At 47.9% G+C, this 17559-nt stretch overlaps 1 protein-coding gene across 1 annotated transcript in view; it reads left to right on the forward strand.

Moving 5' to 3' along the window:
- The window catches only part of LOC120924423, a 66700-nt gene that overhangs the window by 38516 nt on the left and 10625 nt on the right, over positions 1-17559 (forward strand). The window contains exons 9-10 of the mRNA XM_040335382.1: positions 9057-9101; positions 12192-12327. Coding sequence (XP_040191316.1) covers positions 9057-9101; positions 12192-12327 — 181 coding nt within the window. The remainder of the gene's footprint in view (positions 1-9056; positions 9102-12191; positions 12328-17559) is intronic.

Below are 17559 nucleotides of genomic sequence, written 5' to 3' on the forward strand. Positions count from 1 at the left end.
CCAAGTGGGAGAACTTGCAAAATAGCAGGGTGTTCAAATACTTATTTTCCTCACTGTATGCTTTGTTCTTATTTCATGTTTTTCTACTTACTTGAAAATCTTTTTCTTGGAGTACATCGAGGGACACGGAAAAAGGGATTTTTAATACAGCTTACCTGTAAAATCCTTTTCTTGGAGTACATCACGGGACACAGAGCGGCATATTCATTACTATATGGGTTATATGGAGTACCTTCAGGTGTTGACACTGGCAATCTCAAACAGGAAATGCCCCTCCCTATATAACCCCCTCCCATAGGAGGAGTACCTCAGTTTTGTAGCAAGCAGTATGCCTCCCAAAATGGTCCCCAAAAAGAGGGGTGGGAGCTCTGTGTCCCGTGATGTACTCCAAGAAAAGGATTTTACAGGTAAGCTGTATTAAAAATCCCTTTTTCTTTATCGTACATCACGGGACACAGAGCGGCATATTCATTACTATATGGGATGTCCCAAAGCAATGCTCACAATGAGGGGAGGGAGAACATCTCCAAGACAAAAGGATTTAATTTAGAGAAATACTCAAATCATAATAAATCCAACTTAGTTGAGAAAAATAATCTTAAATTTTAAATTTAACTCAAAAAAGAGGAGCCCCCGGAATCCGAGGGTCTCAAACTGCAGCCTGCAGCACTGCCTGCCCAAAGGCTGTATCAGTATTCCTTCTTACGTCCAACTGGTAGAATTTTGTAAACGTGTGGACAGAAGACCAGGTTGCCGCCTTGCAAACTTGAGCCATAGAGATCTGGTGGTGTGCTGCCCAGGAGGCGCCCATGGCCCTAGTAGAATGAGCCTTTAATGATACTGGAGGAGGCAACCCTTTCAAGCCGTAGGCCTGAGTGATTAATTGCTTAATCCACCTAGAAATGGTGGACTTTGCAGCTGCCTGCCCCTTCTTGGGCCCATCCGGTAATATGAACAGCACATCTGTTTTCCGGATCTTCTTTGTAGCTTTAAGATAGGCCTTCATGGCCCTGACGATATCCAAGGTATGCAGCAACCCTTCCTTTCTGGAAGTAGGTTTAGGGAAGAAGGATGGTAATACCAAATCCTGGTTCAAATGAAAACTGGATATAACCTTCGGTAGGAAGGAAGGATGAGGGCGGAGAACGACCCTGTCCTTATGAAAAATAAGATATGGTTCCTTACAGGATAAGGCCGCCAGTTCCGATACTCTTCTTGCGGAAACTATGGCGACCAAAAATACTAACTTTCTTGTCAGTAAAACTAAAGGAATTTCAGCCAACGGCTCAAACGGTTGTTTCTGTAAACTTGACAGAACAAGGTTTAAATCCCACGGGCAAAGCGGGGATTTAACTGGAGGTTTAATACGTAAGACCCCTTGAAGGAAGGTCTTAACCAGCGAGTGGGTGGCCAGCGGCCGCTGAAACCACACTGACAGAGCAGAAATCTGTCCTTTGATTGTGCTTAATGCCAATCCTTTATCCACTCCTAGCTGGAGAAAACTTAATACTCTATCGATGGTAAATTTGCGAGAAAGCCATCGCTTGGACTCACACCAGCCTACATAGGCCTTCCAGACCCTGTAATAAATCACCCTAGAGACCGGTTTCCTGGCTCTGATTAGGGTAGAGATTACTTTCTGAGACAGACCTCTACCCCTGAGAATCAGGGATTCAGCTTCCAGGCCGTCAAATTTAGATGCCGTAAGGCAGGGTGGAGGATCGGACCTTGCGATAGCAGGTCTGGCCGTAGAGGAAGAGTCCAAGGGTCTCCCACTACCATCCTTAAGATTAGTGAGTACCATGCCCTTCTGGGCCATGCTGGAGCTACCAGGATGACTGGTATGTGCTCCACCCGGATCCTGCGCAGCAGGCGGGGTAGTAACTGGAGCGGGGGAAACGCATAAAGAAGTTTGAACTGATGCCAAGGGCAAACCAACGCATCGGTTCCGCAGGCCATCGGATCCCTTGAGCGGGACATGAACCTGTCTAGCTTCTTGTTGAGTCTCGATGCCATGATATCCACGTCCGGCACTCCCCATCTTTGGCAGAGTGCTTGAAAGATTTGTGGATGCAGAGACCATTCCCCCGGCAAAAGAGTCTGGCGGCTTAAGAAGTCCGCCTGAAAGTTGTCCACTCCTGGAATGAATATTGCCGATATGCAGGGCACATGAGCCTCTGCCCATAGGAGAATCAAGCTCACCTCTCTCTGAGCGGCTTGACTCCTGGTTCCCCCTTGGTGATTTATGTATGCCACGGCCGTGGCATTGTCTGATTGAATTCTCACCGGGAACCCCTGCAATTTTGACGTCCAAGCCCTGAGGGCTAGTCGAGCAGCTCTGAGCTCCAAGATGTTGATGGGCAACTGCTTCTCTGGCGTTGCCCAAGTACCTTGGCGAGTGCAACCATCCAAAATTGCTCCCCAGCCCGTCAGGCTGGCGTCTGTGGTCACTATCTTCCAAGCCACTGGGCTGAAAGACTTCCCCTTCAGTAGATTCTGAGGGTCTAACCACCAACACAGACTTTGTCGGACTCTTGATGAGAGCGGCAACGGGATATCCAAGGCCTGTGGCCTTCTGCTCCATGCTGACAGGATGGCTGCCTGCAGGATGCGAGTGTGGCTCTGGGCATATGGTACCGCCTCGAATGTGGCCACCATCTTGCCTAGTAACCTCATACATAGGCGAATAGTCGGTTCCTTCTTGCTTAGAACCAGTAGGATTAATTCCTTGATGGCTTTGACCTTCCTCAGAGGTAGAAACACTCTTTGTTGTTCTGTGTCTAATCTCATGCCGAGATATTCCAACTGCCTTGTGGGCAGGAAAGCTGACTTTTCTCGATTTAGGACCCAGCCGAACTTCTCGAGGTATTGGACCGTGAGGGCCACTGCTCGCTCCAAGCCGGGAGACGAGTGATCTATGACTAGGAGGTCGTCCAGGTATGCTAGGATCGTGACCCCTTGGATCCTTAGTTTGGCTAGGATTGGAGCTAGGACCTTCGTGAACACCCGGGGGGCCGTAGCCAACCCGAAGGGAAGCGCCACGAATTGGAAGTGACGCGAAGCCACCATGAAGCGTAGATATTTTTGATGTGGCTGATAAATTGGAAGATGAAGGTAGGCATCCTTTATGTCTATGGACGCCATGAAGTCGTCCTTTTGGAGTGTGGTAGCTGCTGACCGCATGGATTCCATCCGAAATGAGCGGATCTTTAGGTATGTATTTACCATCTTTAGGTCCAAAATTGGCCTGACATCTCCATTGGACTTCGGGATGATGAATAGGTTGGAGTAGAAACCTAGCCCCTGTTCCAGGACTGGTACCTCTACTATTACTTCCTGGGAAAGTAGATGATTTAATGCCGACATTAATGCGGCTCCTTTCTCCGGATCGTTTGGAATCCTCGACTCCTGGAAATGAAGAGGAGGAAACTTTAGGAAATCTAATTTGTAGCCCGTGGCCACGGAAGACCGTACCCACTCGTCGGGAATGCTGGCTTCCCAAACCTCTGAAAAGAGTCGCAGCCTTCCCCCCACCTTCGTGGGTGGGGGCGCCCCTTCATAAGGTCGGCTTGGGGGCTGGTTTTGCTGGTTTGCGAACCCACTGCTTTCTGCCTCTAGCAGCCTGTCCTTGTGATTTGCTGTTGAAGCCGAAGTTTGCTTTCGCAGGAGGCCGTCGATACTGTTTGGCATTAGAGGGCCCCTGCCCAGGGGAGTACTGTCGTTTAAACGCAGGCCCCTGAAACTTCCTCTTAGTTGGCAAGAGAGTACTTTTGCCATTTGAAATGGTTTGAATGTATTTATCTAGGTCTTCTCCGAAGAGTCGTCCTCCATGGAAGGGGAACCCTACCAGGAGCTTCTTGCATGGGGGCTCGGCCTCCCAGCTTTTTAACCATAAGAGTCTTCTCATATGGATAAGGGATAACGATAAACGTGACGCTTGCTGGATAGAATCCTTAATTGCGTCTACTGTAAAACATATGGCCCTAGGGACATCCGAAAATTCTTCTGCCTGCTGGGCAGGAATAAGTTTAAGCATCTGCTTAACTTGATCCGATAATGCTTGAGCAACCCCAATCGCAGCCACAGCTGGCTGTACTACTGCCCCTGCAGTAGTGAAGGAGTTCTTAAGTAGTGCTTCCAAGCGTTTATCAACTGGATCCTTGAATACCTGTATGTTTTCTACAGGGCATGTTAATGATTTGTTAATACATGAGATGGCTGCGTCCACTGCAGGAGTAGCCCATTTCTTGGAAAATTTATCTTCCATAGGATATAGGGCAGAGAATCTTTTAGGTGGTAAGAAGATTTTATCTGGCTTGTTCCAATCTTGGAACAAAACTCCCTCTAGTAGAGGGTGGATCGGAAATACTGCATTGCTTTGAGGCGCCCTCAGTGAGCCCAAAGCTGAAACCGTAGATACCTGGAGATCTGGTACTGGCAAGTTGAATGCATTATGGACCAAGTCCATTAAGGCTTGAATCCACCAGCTCTCCCCTTGGGAGACTGCTCCCGACTCCTCTGTATCCGGATCTTCGATCCCTGAACCTACTTGGTCCTTGTCCAAGAGGTCGTCCAATTCCCCTGAGGAAAGGACCTCCTCTTCTGAGGGTCCGCGCTCAAGCGACGGAGATCTAATCCGTTTACTGCCCCGCATAGCTGTGGCTATCATTTTTCCCATTCTTTTCTCCATCTCTCTTAAAGAGGTGAGTAATACCTCGTCCGTGACCATCTTAGGGTTGGACTGACCCGCGCCAGCTCCAGCCCCAGATCCCGATGGCCCCAAGGCTCCCTGTGGGGAAAGCAGCGGCATAGCTTTGTCCGAGACCTCAGACTCTCTGGGGGAATCCCCACCTCTTGTACCCTCTGACCCGGATGCCATGGTACAATACCGAGGTACACCTGCTACCTATTGGTATTTGGAACTATAAAAGTTAATTGCCCAAACACCTGTTTGGGGGATAAAAAATGCTTCCTCTCCCCTAGGTGACTTTTCTTTTTTTTTTTTTTTTTCGTTTTTGTTTCAAATCCAGGAAAGAAAAAACATTCTGTCCCCCTGAGTAGTATTGCAAAGAAAAACTATGAGATGGAAAAGAAACAGCCTATTTCTAGGCTTGAAAACAGTTTTCTGAAGACTGCAATATCCTTTCTGGCCACTGTGTGTCCTCGGCGCCCCGTGCTGCCGCTCTGGTCTTTCCTCCCCAGTTCCAAAGTATTGAATGAGCTGTATGGAACAAACAAGGAAGGGCCGCCCCCTCCTTAAGCCACTGACCCGCCCTTCCCCCCCCCAGCAATCTCAAACAGGAAATGCCCCTCCCGACAGGGGGGGGGGGGGGTTGGGAGGAAGGGACCTCTCTGCTCCAGCAAACTGCAGCCTGCAGCCTGGAACCACGAGGAGGTCAGCGTTTTGCCTGCTTTGCAGGCTCTGAGGAGGAAGACTGAATGGAGCATCGCCTGGAGGCTTGCAGGTAAGCACAGCTCTCTGACACACACATATACTTTTATATCACACAGGCCCCACTCAATGCTTTTCCAACACTACAAGGGAGGTCACATCTTATGGGGAATAATACATATAGAGCCATCCTATCTTTATGATATGTGACTAGTTTGCCAGATGCAGTGCATAACTTTAGGCATGTCCCCTGTGACCCCCCAGAAAAAACCTGCTAAGAACCAAGTTCCGCAAGTTTTCCCCTCACTTACCTGCTCCATGCCGCAGGACTTTGCCAAGCAAGAGGCCCAATCTTCCCCCATCTCCGTGGGGATGTCTAGACCTTCAGGCCCTGGGTTCCTATGAAGGATCCACTGTCCTGGGCCCATATAGCACTCTGGCAACAGAAACATTAGGCACCCAAAGGTTTCTAAGTTCTGGGCCCAGGGTCCAGCTCTCTAAAAAGAAAAGCATTATGGGCTATACCCCAAGGGTTTGGGGTCCGGTTACTGACCACTTTAGCGCTGAGGCTTTTTTGGACAGAACCGGTAGCTCACCTAATCCCAAGGATGCGGAAAGGCAAGCTAAACCATGACTAACACCTAAGACACTGGCGTAAAAACTGAGGTACTCCTCCTATGGGAGGGGGTTATATAGGGAGGGGCATTTCCTGTTTGAGATTGCCAGTGTCAACACCTGAAGGTACTCCATATAACCCATATAGTAATGAATATGCCGCTCTGTGTCCCGTGATGTACGATAAAGAAAGTAATTTAGTTTTGGGTTATACTGAAACCTACAAGAGTATTGGACACAAGCAAACAAACAAACAAACTGTAGGCCAGCGCAGCATAGCTCTTCCTTCTACTAGTAGCATGCCTCAGTTTGGTAAGAAAGCAGTGCTGAGAGGAGAGCATGATTATAAACACAAAAGGGGTGGGACTTATGTTCCTCAATGGACTCCAAGAAAAGTATTTTAAAGAGGAAGTAAACCCTCCAGAAACGTTTCCTTAAAAAAAAAAAAAAAAAAAAAAAAAACAGCAAGAGAAATGCATAATGAGTTAGTATGCATATCATACTAGCGCATTAAGAATTACTTACCTGAGATCGAAGCCTCCGCAGCAACCCTCGTTCCTCGCCACCGCCATGATACCCGGAGTGCCTTTTGGGTATCGCTGCTCCGGAGCAGCGATGACATCCGTGCGGGAGCCGTCAGGGACGGCACGATCCCATTCATTTACGGCACGCTCATTGTGCCAGCGACATCGGCGCAATCTTTTCTGCAAATATCTCCTTAACCGTGTAGGTTAAGGAGATATTTCTTGCACCTACAGGTAAGCCTTAATCTAGGCTTACCTGTAGTGTCTAGTGGTCTGTAAGGGTTTTGTTTCCAATGAGGGACAAAGGAAGTTCATGGGGACAACCAAAATGACTGTATTTATTGGCGTATAACACTCACTTTTTGACCCTGAAAATAGAGGGTAACTGTGCCTGCGTGTTATACGCAGGGGGCTGTGTAAGGTTTTTTTCCTGAAACTTCCCTCTTAAAGTTAGGGTGCGTGTTATACGCCTGTGCGGCTGGTCGGCAAGTAGTTAAAAGAGGCACATCTAAGTATGCAGGAATCCAGGGTAAAGCGATCCACATAGACCTTCCTCCTCACCGCCGGCTCTCACCACTGTCAGTCTGCAGTCATTACTGGGAAGACTACCCTGCAGTAGAGCGATCTGAAAGCGAGGCTTGAACCGCTCGTGGACGGGACGACATCAATGGTGGTGAGGAGGATGGTCTATGTGGACAGCTTTACCCCCGGATCCCTGCGTACTTAGATGTGCCTTTTTTAATCATCAACCACGCGTGTTTCTAAATGTTGTACCTTAAATACTCCGTCGTATCTCTCAGAGTATCTATGCGGCTGATTCATAGAATCAGTTACGCATAGATAGCCCTAAGATCCGACAGGTGTAAGTGTTTTACACTGTCGGATCTTAGGATGCAATACCGCGGCCGCCGCTGGGGGGAGTTTGCGTCGTAAACCAGCGTTGGGTATGCAAATTAGTAGTTACGGCGATCCACGACGGTTTTCCGCGTTCGCTACGTCGCTGCTAGTCTAGTTTCCCGTCGCAAAGTTAGTAGTCGTTTTAGGTGCCCTAACTTTACACAGCACACGTATGTGCTGTATAAAGTATGGCCGTCGTTCCCGCGTCGAAATGTAAAAATTTTTTCTTCTTGCGCAAGACGTCCGGGAATACGGAAGTACGCTACGCACGTCGAAAAAATGACATCACTTCGCGCAAAGCACGGCGGGAAATTCAAAAGGGAGCATGCGCAGTAGGTCCGCCGCGGGAGCGCGCCTAATTTAAATGGCACACGCCCCTTTGAATTACGCGGGCTTACGCCGGAGGCCGCCAGCGTAAGTTTTCATGCAAGTGCTTTGAGAATCAGGCACTTGCGATGAAAACTTGCGGCGGTGTAACGTATCTACGATACGCTACGCCGCCGCGATTCTACGTGAATCTGGGCCAATGTGTATGATAAGTAATGATAACGTTATGGCCAAATTAACCACTTCCCGACCACCTCATGTAGATATACGTCGGCAGAATGGCACGGACCGGCACATCAACGTACCTGTACGTGCCTGCCTAGACGTGGGTCGGGGGTCCGATCGGGACCCCCCCCCCCCCGCTACATGCGGCGGTTGGATCCCCTCGGGGAGCGATCCGGAACGACGGCGCGGCTATTCGTTTATAGCCGCTTCGTCGCGATCGCTCCCCGGAGCTGAAGATCGGGGAGAGCCGTATGTAAACACGGCTTCCCCGTTCTTCACTGTGGCGGCGTATCGATCGAGTGATCCCTTATATAAGGGAGACTCGATCGATGACGTCAGCCACACCCCCCTACAGTTGTAAACACACACAAAGTGAACACTAACTCCTACAGCGCCCCCTGTGGTTAACTCCCAAACTGCAACTGTCATTTTCACAATAAACAATGCAATTTAAATGCATTTTTTGCTGTGAAAATGACAGTGGTCCCAAAAATGTGTCAAAATTGTCCGAAGTGTCCGCCATAATGTCGCAGTCACGAAAAAAAATCGCTGACCGCCGCCATTAGTAGTAAAAAAAAAAAAAATTAATAAAAATGCACTATCCCCTATTTTGTAAACGCTATAAATTGTGAGCAAACCAATCGATAAACGCTTATTGCGTTTTTTTTTTTACCAAAAATAGGTAGAATAATACGTATCGGCCTAAACTGAGGAAAAAAAAAAATTTAGATATGTTTTTGGGGGATATTTATTATAGCAAAAAGTAAAAAATATTGCATTTTTTCCGAAATTGTCGCTCTATTTTTGTTTATAGCGCAAAAAATGAAAACCGCAGAGGTGATCAAATACCACCAAAAGAAAGCTCTATTTGTGGGGAAAAAAGGACGCCAATTTTGTTTGGGAGCCACGTCGCACGACCGCGCAATTGTCTGTTAAAGCGACGCAGTGCCGAATTGTAAAAACCCCTTGGGTCATTTAGCTGCATATTGGTCCGGTCCTTAAGTGGTTAATAGGTTCACAGATGAATGTGAAAATGGCTCTGGCATCTACCTGAAAAATGTTCTGGTTTCTTGCAGGGTTGAAAGAAGCAATAATGTTGGATAAGAATCTACCCTCAGCAGGTAATCTACTACAGAACCACGTGTGGAATTTGTGTCTTTATTTAAAAGAGAAGAACATATAAGAAATAGACTCAAAAACAGACCAACAGTAGGTCAAAGTGTATGCCAGGACAGAAGAACAGATATAGTACATCTCTGCCATACGTGTGCTTTTACCCAAGTTTTATTCTTTGAACCTCTTCACTACACTAAATGCATTGTGTATGTCTTGGCTTAAAAAGAGTGAAGGCTCAGGGCTGTTTAGTCAAAGTGATCTGGATCAGTCAATCCAAAAAAATGTAAATCTAATACAGTAAATAAAAGAAAAAAAAAATGGAAAGCCCATTTCCCCCTGCTCTCTGTTACAGCAAAAGCAGAGTCTACAAATCAGCTCATTGTTTCAGTGAATCGCGTTGTTCAGATGCATTAAAGCAGAACTTTACCTATAACGACTTGATAAAAGGTAATGTTCTTTAGCAAGGAACATAGGGCCAGATTCACGTAGGGGAGCGGCGGCGTAACTTATCGTAGATACGTTACATCGCCGCAAGTTTTCTTCGCAAGTGCCTGATTCACAAAGCACTTGCGATGAATACTACGCTGGCAGCCTCCGGCGCAAGGCGGGCCAATTCAAATGGGCGTGTGCCATTTAAATTGTGCGCGCTCCCGCGCAATTCCCGTGACGTAATTTTTTCGAACGGTGACGCGCGTAGCCCACAACTGGGCACTGACTGGCAACATAAGTAAATCAGTGCCGCCCCACAGTGTCCATCAGTGCCGCCCATGAGTGCCCATCTGTGCCGCCCATGAGTGCCCATCTGTGCCGCCCATGAGTGCCCATCTGTGCCGCCCATGAGTGCCCATCTGTGCCGCCCATGAGTGCCCATCTGTGCCGCCCATGAGTGCCCATCTGTGCCGCCCATGAGTGCCCGTCTGTGCCGCCCATGAGTGCCCGTCTGTGCCGCCCATGAGTGCCCGTCTGTGCCGCCCATGAGTGCCCGTCTGTGCCGCCCATGAGTGCCCGTCTGTGCCGCCCATGAGTGCCCGTCTGTGCCGCCCATGAGTGCCCGTCTGTGCCGCCCATGAGTGCCCGTCTGTGCCGCCCATGAGTGCCCGTCTGTGCCGCCCATGAGTGCCCATCAGTGCCACATACCAGCGCCGCCAATCAGTACTACCTCATCGATGTCCATCAGTGCCATCTCATCTGTGCCCATCAGTGCCGCCATATCAGTGCCCGTAATTGAAAGAGAAAATGTACTTATTTACAAAAAAAATTACAGAAAAAATAAAAACGTAATTTTTTTTCAAAATTTCCAGTCTTTTTTTAGTTGTTGCGCAAAACAAAAAAAAAATTGCAGAGGTGATCAAATACCACCAAAAGAAAGCTCTATTTGTGGGGAAAAAAGGACGCCAATTTTGTTTGGGTACAGTGTAGCACGACCGCGCAATTGCCATTCAAAGTGCGACAGTGCTGAAAGCTGAAAATTGGCTTGGGCGGGAAGGTGCATAAGTGCACTGTATGGAAGTGGTTAAGGAGATGATGGATCCCTGAGTGGGCAGATGGTCAGTAGGGGAGTGTTGGTTATTTGACTATAGAGATGGGCTCAGGCGTGATCCCATAGCCCCAACCCACCTGAGCAATCCTGCCAGGAAGGCGTCCCTACCCACCACCAATCACAGGCAGCGTGTGTATGTGCTGCTGTGGGCTATGAAATGCCTCACTAGCTATTATTGGCGGTGTGCAGTGAGGTTTTCCTGGTGGGATTGCTCAGGTGGGAAGGGACTATGATTCAAACACGCCTGAGCCCATCCCTACTTCCCTACATATTGGATATCAACCTGCAAGCTGGAAAGAAATAATTCTAGGTCCCTCATTAATTTTTAACTCTAAACTTATGAGCTGTAAAGGCATTTAACCACTTGACATCCCGGCAATTGACTAAAGACGGCCACAAGGTGGCTCTCAATTGCCGGGAGGACGTCTATAGACGTCCTCCGCTCCTCCGGCCACTGGAGGGCGCACGAGTGTGTCCCCGCCGCATCACTGAAGTGCCGATGCGCGTGCCTAGTGGCCCCGATGTCTGCCAGGTACCCGCGATCGGCAGATACACAGACAAGGACGTGGATCTGTGGGTGTAAACCCACAGATCCACATCCTGTCAGGGAGAGGAGACCGATGCTGTGTCCCTTTTACATAGGGACACTGATCGGTCACCTCCCCCAGTCAGTCCCCTTCCCCCACAGTTAGAAACACTATGCAGGGCACACATTTAACCCCTTCGGGGGCGAGGGCCCCCGAGTGTTAACCTCTTCCCTGCCAGTCACTTTTATACAGTAACCAGTGCATATTTATAGCACTGGTCGCTGTGTAAATGTGAATAGTCCCAAAAATGTGTCAAGTGTCCGATGTGTCCGCCATAATGTCGCAGTCCCAATAAAAATCGCAGATCGCCGCCATTTCTAGTAAAAAAAAAAAAAAAATCCTAATTCTGTCCCCTATTTTGTAGGCACTATAACGTTCGCGCTATTTTTTTATTTTTTTACAAAAATACATAGAATACATATCGGCCTAAACTAAGAAAAAAATAGTTTTTGCTATAATAAATATCCCAATTTGTTTTAAAAAAAGTAAAAAATATTGCATTTTTTTCAAAATTGCAAACCAATCAAACCCTTATTGCGATTTTTTTTTTTTACGAAAAATCTGTAGAATACGTATCGGCCTAAACTGAGGAAAACATTTTTTTTTTTATATATATTTTTGGGGGATATTTATTAGAGCAAAAAGTAAAAAAATAAAATTTTTTTTCTAAATTGTCGCTCTATTTTTGTTTATAGTGCAAAAAATAAAAACCGCAGAGGTGATCAAATACCACCAAAAGAAAGCTCTATTTGTGGGAAAAAAGGACGCAGATTTTGTTTGGGAGCCACGTCGCACAACCGCACAATTATCTGTTAAAGCGACGCAGTGCCGAAACCTGGCCGTGTCCTTTAGCTGCCTAAAGGTCCGGGTCTTAAGTGGTTAATGTAGTTTTAATCCGTTTAATAACACTATAATGTGTTGTGTGAAGTAAAGTCATGCTACATAAAAACCATGTCTTTTTTTTCCAGATTCTATAACGTCTCCTGGACATATTAAAAAGTCAAAGGACAGGAGAGATAGTCCCGACCCTGAAAAACACAAAGCAGCCGATAACTCAAAGCCATTGTCACAGAATGGCCCAGCCCCAAAGAGAGCACTCCATAGGTAAGTCACTTAGTTGTCAGTGCACGGAACACACACAGTATATTCATCTTATTACATAATGTAGCGCTGTTGTAAACCTCAGACAGACATAAAATATGAACAAAGCATATCCCTCTATAGTGTATACTTTTCTCAGTTAAGAGCAGCAAGTGTCATTTCTGTCTGCTGCTTCATTCCTCTGCTATCAGCATGAATCACTTCTGGCAAGCTTTCCTGACACCAAGAGAAAAATGGTGACAGGGGATGGACCTCCATCTGATTGATAGCCACAGCTCTGTTCCTGTGTGGAGGGGTGTGTGTCCCTGCCCTCCAATCAGTTCTTAGAGGTCTCCTCATTGAGCTCTGCAGTGTGATATAATCTCCCCAGCCCCTTTTTTTTTGACAGCTCAGACAAGCTTTATAAATTCTTGACTTTGAACGTATTTAGAGAAGGCTAGGATTTCCACATATATATATATATAATCAAAATTGTAAGTCCTGAGCTACTAGCCAGGCCTTATGAGTTGCTCGCCACCTGTTTCCCCACCCAAACCCTACCTTGCCCCGCCCCAAAACACGCTCTTGTAAATGATCTCATGAAATAACAACACTATTAAATATTTTATTCAGAAGTTGCAAAAATAAATAACAACAACAACCAGTACGCCTCCCCCTCCAACGCAGTACACCTCTACCTTCAACACCTCCTCCAATGCCTCCCGTCTCCATCACACCTATGTCTCCAATCCCTTCTCGCCCTAGCACACCTCTATACCTATAATACCTCTTCCCAGTATGTCTCTACCTCCAATGCCCCCCCCCCGCAAACCTGTGCTTTTAAAGACCCCCCCCAGCACACCTTGTCTTCCCACCTCCCCTCACCAGTGTACTTATGCCTCCAATTCTGCCCCCTCCTCCAATTCTGCCCCCCTACCCCCATTCTATCATACCTATGCCTCCAATTCCGCCCCCTCCCCCCATTTCATCATACCTATGCCTTAAATTCTGCCCCCCTCCCCATTCTATCATACATATGCCTCCAATTCTCCCCCCCATTTTATCATACCTATGCCTCCAATTCTGCCCCCTTTCCCCATTCTATCATACCTATGCCTCCAATTCTGCCCCCCTCCCCTCATTCTATCATACCTATGCCTCCAATTCCACTCCCCCCTTCCCCCACCTATCACATGGTATGATAGATGGGGGGGGGCATAATTGGAGGCATAGGTATGATAGAATGGGGGGAGGGGGGCGGTATTGGAGGCATAGGTATGATAGAATGGGGAAAGGGGGCAGAGTTGGAGGCATAGGTGGGATAGAATGGGGGTAGGGGGGGTGTTGGAGGCATAGGTATATTAGAATGGGGGAGGGGGCCTTCACTCGTTTCGAACTACAGGCCAATATCCTTGCTTAATGTAGATATTAAACTCTATTCAAAAATCCTAGCAAACAGGCTGATATCACTGATTCCGGGCCTTGTTCTACCCAATCAAGTAGGTTTTGTCCCTGGCAGGGAAGCCAGAGACAACACCATCCGTACACTAAATCTACACCACTGGCTCACCTCATCAGGCACTAAGGGGTTCCTACTCTCCCTCGACGCTGAGAAGGCGTTCGACAGGGTGGCCTGGGATTACATGCGGGAGGTTTTGAGGAACATAGGACTCCTTCCTCGCATGTTCGCGCATATTGATGCTCTATACTCTAATCCCTCAGCCAAAGTTAAGGCTAATGGCCTCCTGTCGGACGCCTTCTCTATTAGCAACGGCACGCGTCAGGGCTGTCCGCTGTCCCCCTTGATCTTTGTCCTAACATTAGAACCCCTATTGAACAGAATACGTGACAATACTGACATCAAGGGCATCCCTTTTGACCGCAGAGAATTCAAAATCGCAGCCTTTGCCGACGACATACTATTATCCTTACAAGCCCCCCGAATCTCTTTACCTAACCTATTAAAGGATATTAATTACTTTGGGACATTGTCCAACCTTAAAATAAATTACACTAAATCTCATGCACTCAATGTGACACTGTCCCCCCAAGACGTCTCTCACTGTCAGGACTCCTTCCCTTTTCAGTGGAAAACTGAGGCCATTACCTACCTAGGAATCCAAATCACTAGAAAGTTATCAGATCTATATAGCGAAAACTTCCTTTCCTCCCTCACTAAAACTCAATCAGACTTGAAAGAATGGGCCGCACTAAACATATCTTGGTTCGGACGTTCAGCGCTCGTGAAAATGGTTGTCTTACCTCGCCTTTTATACATAATGCAAACTATCCCAATCCACTTACCCCCCTCTTTTTTCGCGACATACAAAAAGGCCTGCTCAGCCTTCATATGGAAGAATTCAACCCCACGCATTAAATTCTCGCGCCTAACCTGTGCAAAGACGTCGGGCGGAATTGGGCTCCCTGACCTGAACAAGTATTACCTAGCTTGCCATCTAACCAGAGTAGTCGACTGGAAAACTCACAAAAAAAGCAAACCCTGGGTGATGTTAGAGAACTCCTTTTCACAGTTCTTGACACATACTCTACCTTGGGTGACGCCCAGATACTGGCCCCCATCTATCAGGCAGCACCCTCTCATTCTCCCCTCTCTTCTAGCCTTCAGGAAAGCGATGTCTCTCTTCAACCTATCCTCACAACCAGGTCCGCTGACTCCCATGAGAGAGAACCCTGAGTTCCCACCGGGAGAGTCCAAAACATTCCTGCAAAGGGAATGGCCACACGAGGAGGTTCTGGCTTGTCATTTCTTTCAGAAAGGCCGTCGGCGTTCCTACGACGAGTTGAACTCCGATTCTCGTACGGGTGCCTTTCCCTTCTGGTCATACAGACAACTGTCACACTTCTTTACCTCCACAAACGCGAACGACCCCTGGAATAGAAGTCTTACGCCATTCGAAACACTATGTACACGCTCTACGCCCCAGAGACATCTAATCTCATGTATTTATGCTCTTCTGCAAGCTGACAAGGACCCCTCCCTGACACAGTCGCTACATACTTCCTGGGAGGCAGATTTACAACTGACTCTCACGGAAGATGACTGGGAATCCATTTATACATATGCTCACAAAGGCTCGATGAACGTAGCTATCCAGGAAAATGGATATAAAATCATCACAAAATGGTATAGGACCCCAGCCCGCTTACACAAGTTCTCACCCTCAGTTCCGAACACGTGTTGGAGGTGTCAAAATGCAATAGGCTCCATGATCCACATCTGGTGGGAATGCCCTCGGCTCCAACCATTTTGGAGAGAAGTTCACTCCATAATCTCCTCGGTCACCACCTATACCTTAGACTACACCCCAGCTCAATACCTTTTACACCACACATCCCTCTCCCGACACGCCTACCAGAAATCATTGGCCATGCACATGGTCAATGCGGCCAGACTCTGCATCCCCACCCACTGGCGCTCATCGGATGTCCCAACCATCAGAGAGTGGCTGGCCAGGGTGTCCAAAATTGAGGAGATGGAGGAATTAATTTATATTGCCCAAGATCGTATTCAGAAGTTTACAACGACGTGGGCATGTTGGTCACACTTCAGGAACTCAGATTTGTACAAGTCCCTCTTCCCTTGCTAGCAAGAAACTACTTGTCAGAAGGATTCTCACGACCTGGACCCACAGCACCTCCCCCCCCTCCCCTCTTTTCCCCCCTTTTTTTTTTTTTTTTTTTTTTTGTGTGTTCTTTCTTCTCTTTCCCCTCTCTTCCCCCTTTTTTTTTTTTTTTTTTTTCTCCCTCTTCTTTTCTCTCTCCGTCCCCCTCTTCAACTGGGGCCCTTGGCCCCTCCGGCGATATAACCGACCAACACCTCCCCCAGGCCCCCTGACTGAACCACAAGAGTCGGTTATCAATGACTTGTCCATAGGCTTATGGCATTTAACTGGTGTTATTATGTTAAATACTACATGGCGCTACCTTACGTACTCACTGATGCCGTGATCAACTGTGTTACCTTGCTTATGTCACGCCATAATTGTACTACCAGAAGTATTGTCATACTTTGTTTGTACTTGTGCATTTTTATACGCATATATGTATGACTATCTTTTTCCTTAATAAAAATCTTTTTTGTGGAAAAAAAAAAAAAGAATGGGGGAGGGGGGCAGAGTTGGAGGCATAGGTATGATAGAATGGGGGAGGGGGGCAGAAATGGAGGCATAGGTATGATAGAATGGGGGGAGGGGGGGCAGAAATGGAGGCATAGGTATGATAGAATGGGGGGAGGGGGGCAGAAATGGAGGCATAGGTATGATAGAATGGGGGGAGGGGGGGGGGCAGAAATGGAGGCATAGGTATGATAGAATGGGGGGAGGGGGGCAGAAATGGAGGCATAGGTATGATAGAATGGGGGGAGGGGGGGGGGCAGAAATGGAGGCATAGGTATGATAGAATGGGGGCAGAAATGGAGGCATAGGTATGATAGAATGGGGGGGGGGGGGGGGGCAGAAATGGAGGCATAGGTATGATAGAATGGGGGTAGGGGGGCAGAAATGGAGGCATAGGTATGATAGAATGGGGGGAGGGGGGCATAAATGGAGGCATAGGTATGATAGAATGGGGGGGGGGGGGCAGAAATGGAGGCATAGGTATGATAGAATGGGGGAGGGGGGCAGAAATGGAGGCATAGGTATGATGGAATGGGGGAGGGGGGCAGAAATGGAGGCATAGGTATGATAGAATGGGGGGAGGGGGGCAGAAATGGAGGCATAGGTATGATAGAATGGGGGGAGGGGGGCAGAAATGGAGGCATAGTTATGATAGAATAGGGATAGGTATGATGGATTGGGGGGGATGATTCAGACCCAAGCCTCCAATTAACCCCCCCCCCCCCCCAATCCAGCACATAAATTCTCTCAATCCCCCCCTTACTCCCAGAAAACTTCTTGTTCAATCCCCCAATGCCTCCAGAACATCCGAACAGACTGTCACATTCTCACATACCATTGTCCTGCAGCCACGGGGGTCAGGCATCGGCGGACTCCATGGATGTGTGGGAGTTGGGGAGGGGTGGTCCCAGACGGCTGGTATACTTGTTGCAAAGCTGCTAGCCTGTGTGAGGTGGTGAGGGGCGGTCCCAAGCGGAGGTCAAGAGGGGCGGTCCCAAGCGGAGGTGAAGAGGGGCGGTCCCAAGCGGCGTTAACTTATACATTTCTATTCACAAATCTGCTACTAGCCTGTGTGGGACAGAGATAGGTGGAGAGGGGAGGCGCTAGCTTGTACACTTCC

This window comes from Rana temporaria, chromosome 1 (assembly GCF_905171775.1).
Source record: "Rana temporaria chromosome 1, aRanTem1.1, whole genome shotgun sequence".
NCBI lineage: Eukaryota > Metazoa > Chordata > Amphibia > Anura > Ranidae > Rana > Rana temporaria.